The sequence below is a fragment of the Carassius gibelio genome, chromosome B6, assembly GCF_023724105.1.
Source record: "Carassius gibelio isolate Cgi1373 ecotype wild population from Czech Republic chromosome B6, carGib1.2-hapl.c, whole genome shotgun sequence".
NCBI lineage: Eukaryota > Metazoa > Chordata > Actinopteri > Cypriniformes > Cyprinidae > Carassius > Carassius gibelio.
Genome location: NC_068401.1, coordinates 2,098,009 through 2,113,596, shown reverse-complemented (window position 1 = coordinate 2,113,596; position 15,588 = coordinate 2,098,009). Strand labels below are relative to the sequence as shown.

Genomic DNA, 15,588 nt, shown 5'->3' with positions numbered 1-15,588 from the left:
GCAAATTGCAACATTCATCTCACAGCCTGCTTGTGTCACTTCTGCAATCCCAAACTCTATTAGTTCATTCCAATTGTTCAGGTTTTCAAGTAGTGTCTGGCTTGTGCCGCATTCGCATTAGCAGGGACAGATTCTGTGCTTTATTAGTTTATAGCTGGAGCTGCTCAATGATTCCACCGCATTAGTCGACTCAAAGTGAGCCAAAGCAAACAGAGCTGTGCTCTTCCAGCATTACAGAACGTCAATGCAAATATTACATACTTTAAAGTCTTTTGAGCACTTAAACAAATCATTTAAAATATTAAGAATTACAAGAATTTTATCAAGGTGACAACTTCAGTTGCATAAAGAGAGCTCTACTTTTTCAAATAATGTGTAAAACAGATTTTATTGATAAACTGCAATTTTTGCTCTTTACTGATGAGTCTAATTGATTATCGATTATTATTGTAAAGTGTTACCCATTTATCAATGTTTGTCATTTTTTAAGAATGTAAATGTTTTTTTATTTTATTTTTTGCAAGAAAATTTGAAACTAAAACATTAACTAGAACCAAATATATATATATATACACAAAGTTTCCATTGATTAAAATAAAGCAGCAATAAAATAAAATACAAATATCAGATTGAAAAAAAAAAATTAAATTTAGAAATGTTGCCTTAAACATTTAGAAATGTTTAACTGGAATTAAAAAAAAAAAAGATTAAAGCTAAATATAAATATAAGAAAGAAAGAAAGAAAATGATAAAAGCAAAAAAAAGAAATAAAAATAAAAATGTTAAAAAAGGTCATTTAAAATATAAACAAATGTTACAACAGAATATAAATAGCACTTAAATAGCACAAATTAGAAATATTTACTCAAAAAATTCAATAAGAGTAAATTAAAACTGAATAGAAATTAACTGAATTTCCAAAAAGTTACCTAAAATGAAAATGAAATTTGAAAATACAAAAATATTAATAATAGCATGTAAATAATACTATAATCATACAAATTCGAAATGAGCTACAATCTGAATAAGACTGATCGATTGCGTTACCTAATGTAAAAAACATGAGACCTTATTCTAGAAAGTTACTTATTTATTAACCTTTATGACTTGGAAATCACAATTTTTATTTTGCAAGGGCATGATGTGCTGAAGAATCTGTCAGATGGCTGTTCTGATGAACCATTCACCCGAAGGAGATGTGGCAAAGCGCACTCACTCTGAGGGAAGCGCGGAGGGTTGTCGTTAACATCCGTGATCACGATGGTCACTGTAGTGGATCCTGAGAGACCGCCCATTTGGCCTGCCATATCTGTGGCTTTGACCACCAGCTCGTAACGGTCCTGTGTCTCACGATCCAGATCCGCCACGGCCGTCCGGATCACTCCTGAAGAAGAAGAGAGAGAGAGAGAGAGAGAGAGAGGTGGATTGATGGGTGTTTAAAGGTCACACGAGCAGCTTCACATGTCTGAATTCACTAATAGTTATTTTATGCTCTTAGAATTAACTTCAATTCAAAGGAACTTTGAATGCAATTAAAGTGGTACCATGAATAAAAACTGATATGAATATAAATGCAAAGGAGAAATGAAATAAAGAAAGAAGACAAAGTCTCGTGAAATTATAAATGCCTTAAGATTTTGTAAGTTGTGTTCACACTGCCAGCGTTTGAGACTGACGAATGTATTTCACTCTAATTATCCATCCATACAATATTTTGCAAAAATGGACTGAAGCTCCCTTTTGAGATTCATAACAATTAAAAATAATTTTAACCCAAACCATACAATTCAAATAGTTTTTGCAAACTGAAATAGAGCTGAAATAAAATAAAATAGAAAATATTTGATGGAGCTAATTAATTCAATAGATGCAATTAACTGAAATTACTTTAAACTGAATTGCTGAAATAAAAACTGAAAAATAAATAGAGATATAACAAAGAAAGACAAAGCACCCAACAAAAATACTAAAATGTAATCTAAAATGTAAATTAAAATAAAAAATAGAAAATCTGATTCAAAATATTATTAAATGTCATAAAAGTATATATAGTATATAAAATTGATTTTCTATAATAGTATAAATGAGAAAAAAAAATAACAATGACAAAAGCATGCCACAAAATTACAAAAACTTAAAATAAAATGAAAATTGAAAATAGGCTAATTAAATATATATATATTTTTTTCTGAACCTGCAGTTAAGCTGAATAAAATATATTATTATTATTCAAAAAAAAAATGTAAGAAACAGAAATTATAAAAATGTAAACCAAAATTTAAATTAAACCAAAAAAGTATAAAACATCTAATACCAACAAATACTCAATTATATTTACCATTTTTATTGTATATTATAATTTTGAACCAGCCCTTGTTTCGTGAAGCTCACACTTGTACTGATGAGTGATTCGCAACTAAACACAAAACTAGGATGGTTCAAAAGCCATGAAGGTCTGTAAATGACTAGCTTTTCTCCTCTAAACGTGATTCGCCGCAGGAACACTGGTCCTGGAATCAAGATATTTTGGGAGTGAAATAAAGACCATGGCACTGTGTTGCCCTGAAGGACTGCAATTATCCTTTGTTGCCATGGCATTGGTTAGACACAGGCATGGAAATGATGAGAATGGTAAAGGACACATGCCAGCCTGACACTCCTGCTGCGCCGCTCCTTTATTCTGTTCACATCACAGGGAAACCTAAAATCACCCTTTTTTTAAGAATGCAGGCAAAAGATAAGCTGAAACAACAGAACCTGTTGCGTATAACCTTTCCTCCCGCTCTCGCTCTCTCTTCTGTCCTGATGTCACATGAGCACGACTGGATGCAGTGCATTTGACACGAAATGTGACAAGCCTCTAACAATCACTGTCAGTCACACGGCAGGAGACGACTGCAGACGTTACAGTAGCGATGAGTGAAAGATTTCATCAGCCACAATCTTACATCTACATTAAAGAGCTCGTGAAATCACTATCAAAGCCTTGTGCTTTTCATTCTGTGTCTGTCAGACGCGCTGGTGTAAAGCTGACAAAATCAATGCAACTGTTGATAAGAGTCGTTTGTTATCGCTGAACTAATCTACAATAATTTCCCCAGAGCAAGTACTGCCAGCAATAAAAAATAAAAAATGCATTATGCCATGATCTTTATTCGGAAAAGTCATTCTTTTTTTCTTTTTACATACATATATATTTGAATTTGAAAAGCCCCTTTTATGAGCATTATTATTATTATTATTATTTATTTATTTATGTTGTTTTTTTTTCACTGTGATATTACTTTAATCACAATTAAGCAATGTAAAAATGCCATTGTCTTTACTGTAATAATAATAATAATAATAATAACAAAATATTTAATTCCCAAACATTATATTTGTAAACAATTAGGATGTTTTTTTAATTGAAAAAAAAAGAAAATAATACTTTTCCCAAATTTGCATTAATGTAAACACATTCTGAAACAAAAAATGTTCTTGAATTTAATAGAAAATAATAACACACAAAACAACAACAACAACAACAATAATAATAATAATAATAATAATAATAATAATAATAATAATAAAATATTTAATTCCCCAACATCATATTTGTAAACAATTAAGATGTTTTTTTTATTGAAAAAAAAGAAAATAATAGAAAATAATACTTCTCCCAAATTTGCATTAATGCAAACACATTCTGAAACAACAAAAATTTACTTAAATTCTATAGAAAATAATAACACACAACAACAACAACAACAACAATAATAATAATAATAAATGCCAACTTTTTAATTCCCCAAAATCATATTTTTAAACCAAACAACAACAAAATTATAATATATAATATTAGCAAATATTATATATATATATATATATATATATATATATATATATATATATATATATATATATATATATATATATATATATATATATATATATAATATTGTGGTGTGAAATATGACCCGAAAAAGTTTTCAGTCACCAAACTGCACTATTCTGAAACCTTCTGAACATTAGATAATACATTGTGCTGTCCCTGTAGTCAAACACCTTGGGGAACAAAAACAAAACAAAAGAAATCCGTGGCGTTTCTTCTGGGTTTGTGCAACATACAGCTGCTCGTCTGGCTGTCTGTCAGTTTCTATTTGCATTTCTTTGGCTCTCCGCTCTAGAGATCTGCATTCCCGGTGAGGAAGCGCTAGCCATCGGCGATGTTTGTGTGTGGGACACATCTGTGCTGCTGAAGTCACTGTTCACTCTCTCCCTTTGATGAGGATCCATTACAAGTACAGTCTGAAGCACTCCACTGGAAACACCTCTGAAGGACACATGGAGATCCTGGTGGATCACGGTCAGACACTGCATTTGATGAACTTCAGATCTTTTTAATAGCTCAACTGATAGATAGATAGATAGATAGATAGATAGATAGATAGATAGATAGATAGATAGATAGATAGATAGATAGATAGATAGATAGATAGATAGATAGATAGATAGATAGATAGATAGATAGATAGATAGATAGATAGATAGATAGATAGATACTACGAAGACTGGAGCAATGATGCTGAAAATTCAACTTTGGTCACTGGAATAAATTACGTTTTACAGTATATTCATATAGAAAACAGTTATTTTCAATTGTAATAAAATGTACAATTTTTTACTGTTTTTACTGTATTTTTGGTCAAATAAATGCAGACTTGGTGAGCTGAAGAGACCACTTTCTTCTGAAAGAGCGAGCTCTGATCAATCACATCCTCTTCTGGTGCAGCATTTCTTCCCTATTCTGCTGGTGATTTCAGAAAAAGCCTCTCATTTGAGAAAATTGCAGAAGCAAATGAGAACATCATCAAACAGTTTGTAGATTTGGAGAGCGTGAGATGAGAAGCCATAGTTCAAACACAAGACACTAACACTGGATCTAATAAACTCATATTAATATCAAACTGCTTAACTAGCCTCTTTATTTATCCCGTGTCAAAGACTAAAAGCCCATCCAGGGATTAATGCAGTTTTTTAGGGAAATAAACAAGGTCATCTGCTTCCAGCTCATCTAACTTTTCTCAGATCAGAAGGAAGGCGAAGACATTTATCATCTGCTGCTCTCAGGTCTCGTGCCCGCCGGCCCGAAAAAAATAATCATTAAAAGTTTAGTACTAGCTCCCCGGGGGACGAACGCAGGCAACAAAAGCTGAGATATTTGCTGGAAACTCCCGTGATGACGGTCCATCTGAAGTTTACTTACACTCAACTATATCTCCAAATCAAAACAAAACTTGCTTCAGAATTATTTAAGGAATGCACATATTTTTCAGAGTCAAAGCATGCTCATTTATACCATGCACCTTAGTTTTAGGCACAGTCAGGAGCAGCTGATCATCTGATCTGAGAGAGCGGACAGGTTTATAAGAGTGTAGAAGCTCAGAGAGGTATGGCGGAGCAAGACCATTTAGTGATTTAAAAGCAAATAACAGAATTTTTTTAATGGATCCTAAATTGAATAGGCAGCCAGTGTAAAGAAGCTAAAATAGAGGATATGTGCTCATGTTTACGTGTGCCCATTAAAAGACGTCCTGCTGCTCTTTGTATCATCTGGAGACGGGTGATGGAGGACCCACTAACCCCCACATATAGTCAATTACAGTAGTCCAGCCGTGTAGTTACAGAGGCGTGGATTACAGTTTCAAAATGTTGTCTTGACAGAATTGGCTTTATTTTGGCCAGCTGCCTTAAATGAAAGAAGCTTGATTTGACAACATCTTTGATCTGACTGTCAAATTTAAGCTTAGGGTCCACTTTATCTCCTAGGTTTGTGATACTAGGTTTAATATAGGATGCCAAGGAGCCCAGATCTACAGTACAGGTGGGGTCCCAGTGGTGCCTCCAAAAACCATAACTTCTGTGTTTTTATCATTAAAATTTAAAACGTTCAGAACCATCCAGGCCTTTATGTCATAGAGACAATTGAGTAGTTGTCCAACAGAGTTATAATTTTCTTTTTAAGAGGTACATAAATCTGACTGTCATCTGCATAACAGTGGAATGAAATGTGTACTTTCTAAGTATGGAACCAAGTGGAAGCAAATACAGAGAGAAAAGTAGAGGGCCGAGGACTGAGCCCTGTGGGACCCCACACAAGAGAGGAGCAGAGGAGGATACAGAGTCACCTAAGCTAACACAAGAACCGACTGGAAGCAAATACAGAGAGAAAAGTAGAGGGCCGAGGACTGAGCCCTGTGGGACCCCACACAAGAGAGGAGCAGAGGAGGATACAGAGTCACCTAAGCTAACACAAGAACCGACTGGAAGCAAATACAGAGAGAAAAGTAGAGGGCCGAGGACTGAGCCCTGTGGGACCCCACACAAGAGAGGAGCAGAGGAGGATACAGAGTCACCTAAGCTAACACAAAAAGTTCAATCCGCTATATGACCTGAATTACTCCAGTGCTATGCCACTGATGCCCACCCACTGCCTTAAACGTGAAATCAATATTTCATAATCCACTGTGTCAAACGCAGCAGTTAGATCTAAAAGCACAAGGATAACACAGTCACCAGAGTCAGTAGCTAAAAAGATATCATTAAAAACTCTTAAAAAAAGAGCGGTATCGGTGCTGTGCAAGGTCTTAAAACCAGACTAGAAAACCTCTAGTATATTATGTACTTCCAAAAAGGCCAATAATTGACTGTACACAATCTTCTCCAGGATTTTTGAAAGAAAAGGCAATTTGGAAATAGGCCTGAAATGAGCAAGAACTGACGGATCTAGAGTAGGTTTTTTAATCAGAGGTTGAACTACTGCATGTCTTAAAATTTTAGGGACCACACCCGAGGTCAGACTACTACTGATGGTCCTACAGTGGGGAAAAACTCCTTAAATAGTCAATGGGGGACAGCATCATTTGGAGAACCCGAGGGCTTCAAATGACCAACAACGTCCTCTAAAGAGGAAAAAGTCACCAGCTCAAAATGATCAAAGACAGCCGAGCAGGGGACAGAGATTGAAGGGTCTGAAGCTGAAGGTACAATTTGAGACCTAATAGAAGTGACCTTATCAATAAAAAAGCAAAGGAAGTTTTCACACATAACAGGGGATGGCTCCATACAAGCATTCTGCAGGGCATTTAAAAGTGAGTCAATGGTGTTAAACAAAACACGAGGCTTGTGACAATTTGCCAGAATAATATCTGGCAAATTTATGGATAGAAATGTGTATTTTATCGTTCAAAAGTTTGGGGTCATTTAGTTAGAACACTTTAAAATGATCAAGACTGACAGTAAAGGCAAGTATAATGTTAAGAGTTTTCTATTTCTAAGAAATGCTGTTCTTTTGCACTTTCTATTCCAAAAAAAGCTTTCATCCAATATTATTTCAGTATCATTAAAGCGTTTTAATTTTCCTTTTTCATTTTAATTTCAGTTTTAGTAATTTTGTTGTGTATATTTGTCACTTTTTACTTCATTTTATTGTATATATCTATATAGTTTTTAAATTAATTTTATTAATTATATTTCCGTTTTAATTTCTATTCTATTCATTTATAATAACCCTGTTTTCAACATTGATGATTATTAAAAAAAGTTTCTTAATCAGAAAATAATATTTATATATTAACACAGGAGTAATGATGCTGAAATTTTTAATATTGAAAATTATACATTTTATTCACATATAAACTGTCATTTTAAATGGGAATAATATTTCATAATAGTAGTGCTTTTATTGTATATTTCATATAAATAAAGCATTACTGAGGAGAGAGTATTGACTAAATAAATAAAAGATATCTTAAGTCAATTCTTCACCAGGACTTTGGCTATTAAACAGTTAATGCAACATGGCATCGAAATCACTTGCAATTCTCATAACTCTGTTAAACTAAAACACAGTTAATCTACTGAGAAAAATAAATAAGATTTTACTTCATACTTAAAGAACTACCAAAATTATTCAATAGCTATTTTTCTAAATTGCTAACAGGGTTTTTGGGGCTTTTTGTGATAAACTCAGTACTAAGAGATGGTGCACTTACAAACGAAAATCACTGAATTATAGCGAAGCCTATTATTAAAAGCAAGAAACAACTATCAGTAAATAAATACTAATAATAATAAATAAAATACATAACTAAAATGTCATAGCTCGAAAAGTTGAACTAAGTGAGTGGAAAACCTTTTCATCGTGATGTTTGGGTGCAAATGCAGCAATGAGGAGTATCCAATTGATGACATGAATAAATATGATCTTTCAATAGGAGATGACAGGGAACTCATTTCTGCACTTACCTGTTTGTCGGTCAACAGTAAAGACCCGTTCTCCTTCCAGAACGCTGTAAACGATCCGAGCGCTGCTTCCATAGGTCGGATCATCAGCATCCGAGGCCATAACCTTCATCACCGACGTACCTGCGGTCAAACACATCAATTACATCAGAACGAGCCTCACACTTACAGCTTTCATCAAGAAAAACAACATCTGATTAGCATCAAATTATAAGTGTTTCCACTGCATTTAGCTGTACTTTAAGTACATTTATTCAGTGCATTTTCTGAGTCAATTGTGCGTGCCTCAACTGCCTCCTGGCTCCTGATACAAAGCACATATTTACATTTAGTCTCACGTTTTAACTAAAGCAAAGCCTGCAGCCTATAAAGTTTAATGGACCTTATTCCAGAGGGGGAAATGCAAGCTTCTCGCAAGAAAAGCCTGGAGAACGCAGACGGGAGAAGATAAAACACACAGAGTTTAAAGAAGGAGTTTGCACACCCATGTCGCTCCAAACCTGTACGAATTTCTTTCACAAAAGAAGAGTTTTGGAGGAATCTCTACAAAGCTCTTTTCTGTACAACAACAGCTCACTGTGACCACGTCTGTCGAGCTCCAGAAACGACAGAGAAGCAGCATGAAAGCCTAAGAAAGAATAAGATAACTGTGTGCAAGGAACAGACTGTATTCTCTGAAAATCTGATGCAAATAAGATGGAGCTTCAATCAATCGATCAAGTTCAGAATGTTTTAGAATAGTGCAAGAAGTACACTATATTAAATATACTTTTTTTGATTTGCTGCTCAAGAAACATTTCTTCTTCTTATTATTATTATTATAAATGCAGAAAACAGGGTTATTATAGCTGAAACAAACTAAAATCATAAAACAACAATAATAAACAAAAAAATAATAAAATAAAATAAAATAAAATTTATTTTAAACTTATTTTTCTTTTCAGGGCAGTTTCTTATTTTCATTTTATTTAACATGATAAACTAAAATAACTAAAATAAAAAATAAATAAACAAATAAATGAAAAGCAAATAAAAGACAAACTTATAGAACATATAGAAATGTCAGAAACAAAAATAATACAATGTAACTAAACTAAACCTAATGCTAATATTAAAATGTAAAATATAAAGATTAAAAATAAATAAAAACAACTGCTACAAAATAACACTGGTTGAAAACTTTTTTTTTTTTTTTTTGGAAGCCATGATACTATTTTTTCACGATTCTTCAAGATAACAGCATTTATAAAAAAAAAAAAAAAAAAAATGTAACATTAGAAATGACTTTGACATAGCCACCACTAATAACTTGCTCTTAATTTTAGTGTAGAAACATCTTTTTCTGTGAAGCTCCTTTGCAACAATGTGCATCGTTAGAAGCGCTATAGGTATAAATAAACATGAAAATGATCAGTTTAATGCATGATTGCTAAATAAAAGCATTTAAGAGACGTCTCTAGCCCGCTCGGTGACTGTATATGTAGCGTAAAGCAGTGCTGAAGCACTCCAGAGTTTTTATTCGCTCTCAGGTAATTGCTGACAGCTGGTGGTGTCCACAAAAGGTCATCGTTGCAGTCTCTCACCAAGACCTGTCATGATACTGTCCGGCCACATAATAGACCTATGCTAATTAGGTTAATTAACGAGAAGTGTCAGAATCTTGTTTGTCTTCTGTCACACCCTTGAGGGCTCCCAGAAAAGGACAATAATTTATCATTAAAGAAAAGCATTTTCACCGAAGCCAAACTCCCCGATCGCTATCTGTACGGTAGCTTTCTGCTTTCTCAAACCTTCAATCCGTTTAGCACAAGAAACATCAAACGCTCGGATAAAACTCGGAGGATATTCTAACATGTTTCAGTGTGCGGCCGCTCTTTCAAGTTGAGTTTTGTTTATAGCGCACTATTTTGCCTAATGGGGCTGCGGAGGCAAACTTACTGCCAGGAAGATTTGCTGGTGTATTAAAGAAACAGACTCTGCATATCGGCATTCAGTACAACAAATAACTCCCCAACATTTTTAGGGAAAAAAAGCACAATCTTCAAAAGATCACGAATGCCTATACTCCGCTCCAGGATAACTCTGAAAACGGTCTGCATTGCATTAAAAATCGAACTGTAAGATTGCATTTCTCTTGAGTGGAGATGATGCAAAGCTATTTCCTTTCATGGGATTACTTACTTATCTTAATTTTCCACAGGTAATAATCAGCATGAAGCTGTCCGACGGCCCGCCCTGAGTCGAGTAACACCACTGGTGAAAAACTATATAAATGCAAATGCTATTTTATTGTGTTTACACTCAAACAGGAAGAGGAAGCACATTAATGCACAGCCTCGGATTCACTAAGGGGTCATTAGATCCTGGTTTATGTGCCCTGGGAACACAAAACAGAAAAACACACTCGAGGAGTTGGAGACATACACAATTAGACTTACATGAATTGGAAACTATTTATCAGATGAAGAAAAAAGGCCAGTCATGATGCATTAACAGTGTATTTTATTTCATTTTACTGGGCTCTTTTATTCCAATAGAGCTTTTTTGGAGTTGTGTTGTTGCTAATTAAATAGATCTTTGAAAATGAGTTTATGTAAATGTCTAAGTATCAGTTAAAGTCTAATTCAGTAACATAAATCAAATTTGGTGAAAGACTTTCTTGGAAACACTATTCGCTCAGAAATTACTAGCAAACCATCATCAGAGAAAAGCTGCAAGTAACACATTGAATTAAATGTGACATTTTAAAGTAAAACATATCATCTTTTTTTTATCTGCTTTGAAAAATCATTTTTATAGTGACATTTAAAAACAGATTTATTAATGTTTATAATAATGGTAAAAGACTGTAAAATAGTATAGTGTGCATATACTTTTATATAATCCATCTGTTTATCATGCTGATAGTATTTTAAAATATGTAAATTATGTCCATAATACTTATCTGTATAGTTATTGTACATATTGTAGACCTTGTATATTCTGTACTTACTGCTCATTGCACTTCTGGTTAGATGCTAACTGCATTTCGTTGCCCTTGTACCTTACATGTGCAGTGACAATAAAGTTGAATCTAATCTAATCTATTAAAAAATGGTTTGGTAAAAAATGGTTAAAGGCAAGTTCTCTTACTATACAGTGAAAACTTTCAGATCAGTGTTTGGAGTGATTATACGGTGTTGTAAATAAAATACAAAGGCCCATTATTTTATGTTGTTGCCAGCTTCACAGACACATTACTGACTGATGGATCATTACGGGAGGTCTTTGTCTCTCAGGTGTGAATCACCAAACATTCAAAGCCAGTCGCTCTCTTGCATTAAGGGCATTCTATCACAAAACATGTTTTACAAATGTTAAATCAATGCATTGTTTTTCTGTGAACGAGCGAACAGAATGATTTCCCCAACATTTTGTGGCAAAAACAAAAGTCTTGTGAACAAATCTTCTGTATGTGTTTTAGGGCCTTATTTCAGTGACTTTTAGTTTTTAGGTTTTTTTGTACTAACCATGCATAACGTTGTTTTTTTCAAAAACCCAGTGCTCACATTTGTGACCCTGGAGCACAAAAACAGTCTTAAATCAATTTGTAGCAATAGCCAACAATAAACTTTATGGGTCAAAATTATTGATTTTTCTTTTATGCCAAAAATCATTAGGATATTAAATAAAGAGCATGTTCCATGGAGATATTTTGTACATTTCCTACTGTTAATATGTCAAAATATAACTTTTGATTAGTAATATGCATTGCTAAGAACCTCATTTAGATAACTTTAAAGGCGATTTTCTTAGTGTGTAACATTTATTTATTTATTTATTTATTATTATTATTTTTTTCCATCCTTAGATTCCAGATATTCAAGTGGTTTTATCTCTGCCAAATATTGTTCGATCCTAACAAACCATACATCAATGAAAAGCATTTCAAATTTCGAATAATGTACACTTATGACTGTTTTTGTGGTCAAGAGTCACATATCACCGTAGCCCAGTTTGTGCTAATTAAAGTGTAATCATAAGATACTGAAAAAAAACCCACAAATGTCAGGACATTTCTAAACTTCTTCAGTGCTCCCAAACCCCCTCAGACTCCAGAGGGTTAAAGGTTACAAAATTTTTTCCTAAAATGTTCTACTGTCTTTATTTTCACCGGAAATATAACGTTATTTGAACATTATTTTTTTAACATTCTAAGAGCATTTTCTCTCTAAATTACAGGAATGTTCATTAAGTCCAAATAAAATCTTAATAACATCAAAGATGTTCCTGAGAATGTTGTTCCAAGACTTTTTTTCTCTCAATGTTATGAGAACAAAGTTAAAACATTCCATCAAATATTCATATAACTTAAATAGGTTCTGAGAACATTCTCTGCTAGTTTGGTACCAAAGTACATGCATATGATTCACATCAGAGTCTAGCACTACCATCTGATGCATGCAACTGCACCGTTTGTAAGAGTGTCCAGCTTCATTTCCTAAACATTAAAGGGTTAAGGGTGAGAGAAGGAAAGCCTGTGGTCTGGAGTGTAATAGTTGTGTGTTTGAGCTCTCGGTGTTTTCTAGCAAGTGCAAATATTGGCCCAGAAGTAGATCCCTATATAGCTTCAGCATCATGCAAGAGTGGGCTGGGAATTCAATATGTGCAACCTTTATTTATTATTTATTTTGGATTATTTATTTCTTTATTTTTTACTGTTCTTCTAAAATAGCCTAACAAATGTGTGTGAGAAAAAGAAGTTAAAAATACACTGAAATGCTCTAGAGTTTTAGCAACAGGTTGTGCTCTACTATCAGTCACACATTCGAGATATATATATATATATATATATATATATATAGGAAACACTTGTGCTACTTAATTTATTTTATTAATATTATATTCAGTAATAACATGTTACATTGATTAAAGAGTGATAGTAGAGATGTATATTCCTTAAATAAATAAACACTGATTTTCGATTGTAACAGTATTTCACATTATTACAGTTTGAACTGTTTTAGCAAATAAAAGCAGCCTTGATGAGCATATAACATATGCATATAACAACTGTTATCAAATTATATCTGAGTTTTTTCTTCTAGTAATAATCAGTAATTATGTTTTGCATAATGCAAAAAAAAAAAAAGACAAAGCAAGCCTCATTTGCTTTTTGACATTATTTTTTATGACAATTAAGCACATTAATCACCCAACTGTCTGTCAGTGGCTGATTTAATTAGCATGCGGGTTTTAATTAAAAACAACAACATGTTTTCGGACAGGATGTTTTTGCGACTGTATTTCAGTAATCCATGCATTGCAGAGAGACAGTGTGAAGTTCAGTGTGATTCGCTGCAGTGTTTCTATGAGAAGAAAAGCACACAGCCCTAGGAAGTAATCACACGTACATCATCAGAGTTCAGCAGACGTGGCCCTTCTTCACCCACAGCAGCCCAAAATCCTGCTAATATTTGCAGAGCAACACGGGGTGGTGGATGTGGATTAAACAGGGCTTGTGTAGGGCAGGCCGGACCGGTTTGTTTTCCCCTGCTAGCATCTCCACACACAAGTCTAGATTGGCACGATCATCAAATATAGATCAAACAATAAGCTGATGTGGAAGCTCTCCATCCCATACCCACCGGAGACGCTCTGGTCCAGAGACTTATCTCGGGGTTGGCGTGAGATTAACCCACTAGCTGATCTTTGATCAAATGACGTCTGTTTGAAAATCTACAACCCAGAAGGTTTGAGATGAAGAGCTGTTCATGGAAGAGCCGAAGGAGGCTGTGTAGAAGCAGGAAAAGCCAGCAGCACTGTAAATAGCCAATGAAAAATGCATACGCTAAGATATGAGAGGACACGAAGCTCTAAAGCTAAATTTATTTTAATGTGCCCATCCTTAAAGAAGACTGCATTTTCAGTGGCGTCCCTCGCCGCCAGTGAGATTAATGCATAAATGCACTTGAAAACATTTCCATGTCCCATATATATATATATATCTTAATATGTTGATACAATTTAAATTCATATCATTTAGTAGTCCAACTTCTGCAAAGAAAAACTGATAGATGTTATGTTATTTTGGACCAAAAATGTAATATTGTGCTCCAAGATTCAAAAAGTCAACATAATATTTGGCATAATGCAGAAGGCTTTACTTCCTTTGTGGCATTATTTTAATGAGTGCATTTTTCAATTTAGCACACTGATCATCTAACTGTCAACAGCTGATTTAATTATTAGGCTGGATAAAATAAAAAAATAAAATAAAAAAATAATAAAAATTATATATATATATATATATAAAACACAAATTTATTGTGTAATTTTTATTATCATAAAAAATGAAAAATAATACATTATAATTTTTACTGGAGTATATACTGCAAACACACACACACACACACACACACACACACACACTATATATATATATATATATATATATATATATATATATATATATATATATATATATATATATATATATATATATATATATATATATATATATATATATTGTAACTTTATTTAGTCAGACTCTTGCCAAAATGCTTCAAACTAAATTTTCCTTGTTTTAATAATAAGTTATGTTTTAAATCCTTTAAAGGTAAAAAAAAAAAAAAAAAAAGAAGTGGCGTCATGTCTTTGAGAAATCAGCAGCAGAAACATTATTAAGGATGAATGGATTTGATGGATTAGTTTGTTTGTGTCACACGAAAACATTTCATCCGGCTTTATAAAATCACAGAAATCAGTATAACAATATAAAAACTTCTTTAATAACATTAAAATCAACTTCATATAACGATCAATCCTTTACTGATCAGCGGTTATCAGACTGACACAGACTGACAGCTCTTTAACAGAGATTTGTGTCCGCCGCTCTCCTCTATTTAACCCCGTCAGAGTCGCCCAAATCACTCCACAGTATCAGTCGTTTAGTGCTCCCATAAAAGCCAAAGTGTTGTCACGTGAAAAGTAATTCCTGTCACCATCTCAACACCTGATTCACTTTTCATTCGCCCACTTAAAAATAAAGACCACGCACTTAGATATGAGCGGAGACTGAAGAAAAAGAAAGAGCTGGGTAATGTTGTGTCATTAAAGTCAATGGGCCACTGCAGGGATCTTCGAGGAAGTCCCATCAGGATTTACAGGACGTGGGATATTCTTCATCCACTTTGACAAAGTACTTAAACAGTCTCCATCCAGGATGCTTTATTGGGCAAACATGTTTCCCTACCATCACTACTGCGATATTGCATTGAAATTTTTTGTAACTTTTTAAACTTGGAGAGTTTTGCACGAAAA

General features: G+C 33.6%; 1 protein-coding gene across 1 annotated transcript in view; it reads right to left on the bottom strand.

The window, feature by feature from the left end:
- The window catches only part of LOC127960289 (cadherin-22-like), a 172,097-nt gene that overhangs the window by 52,775 nt on the left and 103,734 nt on the right, over window positions 1-15,588 (bottom strand). The window contains exons 4-5 of the mRNA XM_052559927.1: window positions 8,290-8,409; window positions 1,217-1,384 (exon numbers count right to left, since the gene is read on the bottom strand). Coding sequence (XP_052415887.1) covers window positions 1,217-1,384; window positions 8,290-8,409 — 288 coding nt within the window. The remainder of the gene's footprint in view (window positions 1-1,216; window positions 1,385-8,289; window positions 8,410-15,588) is intronic.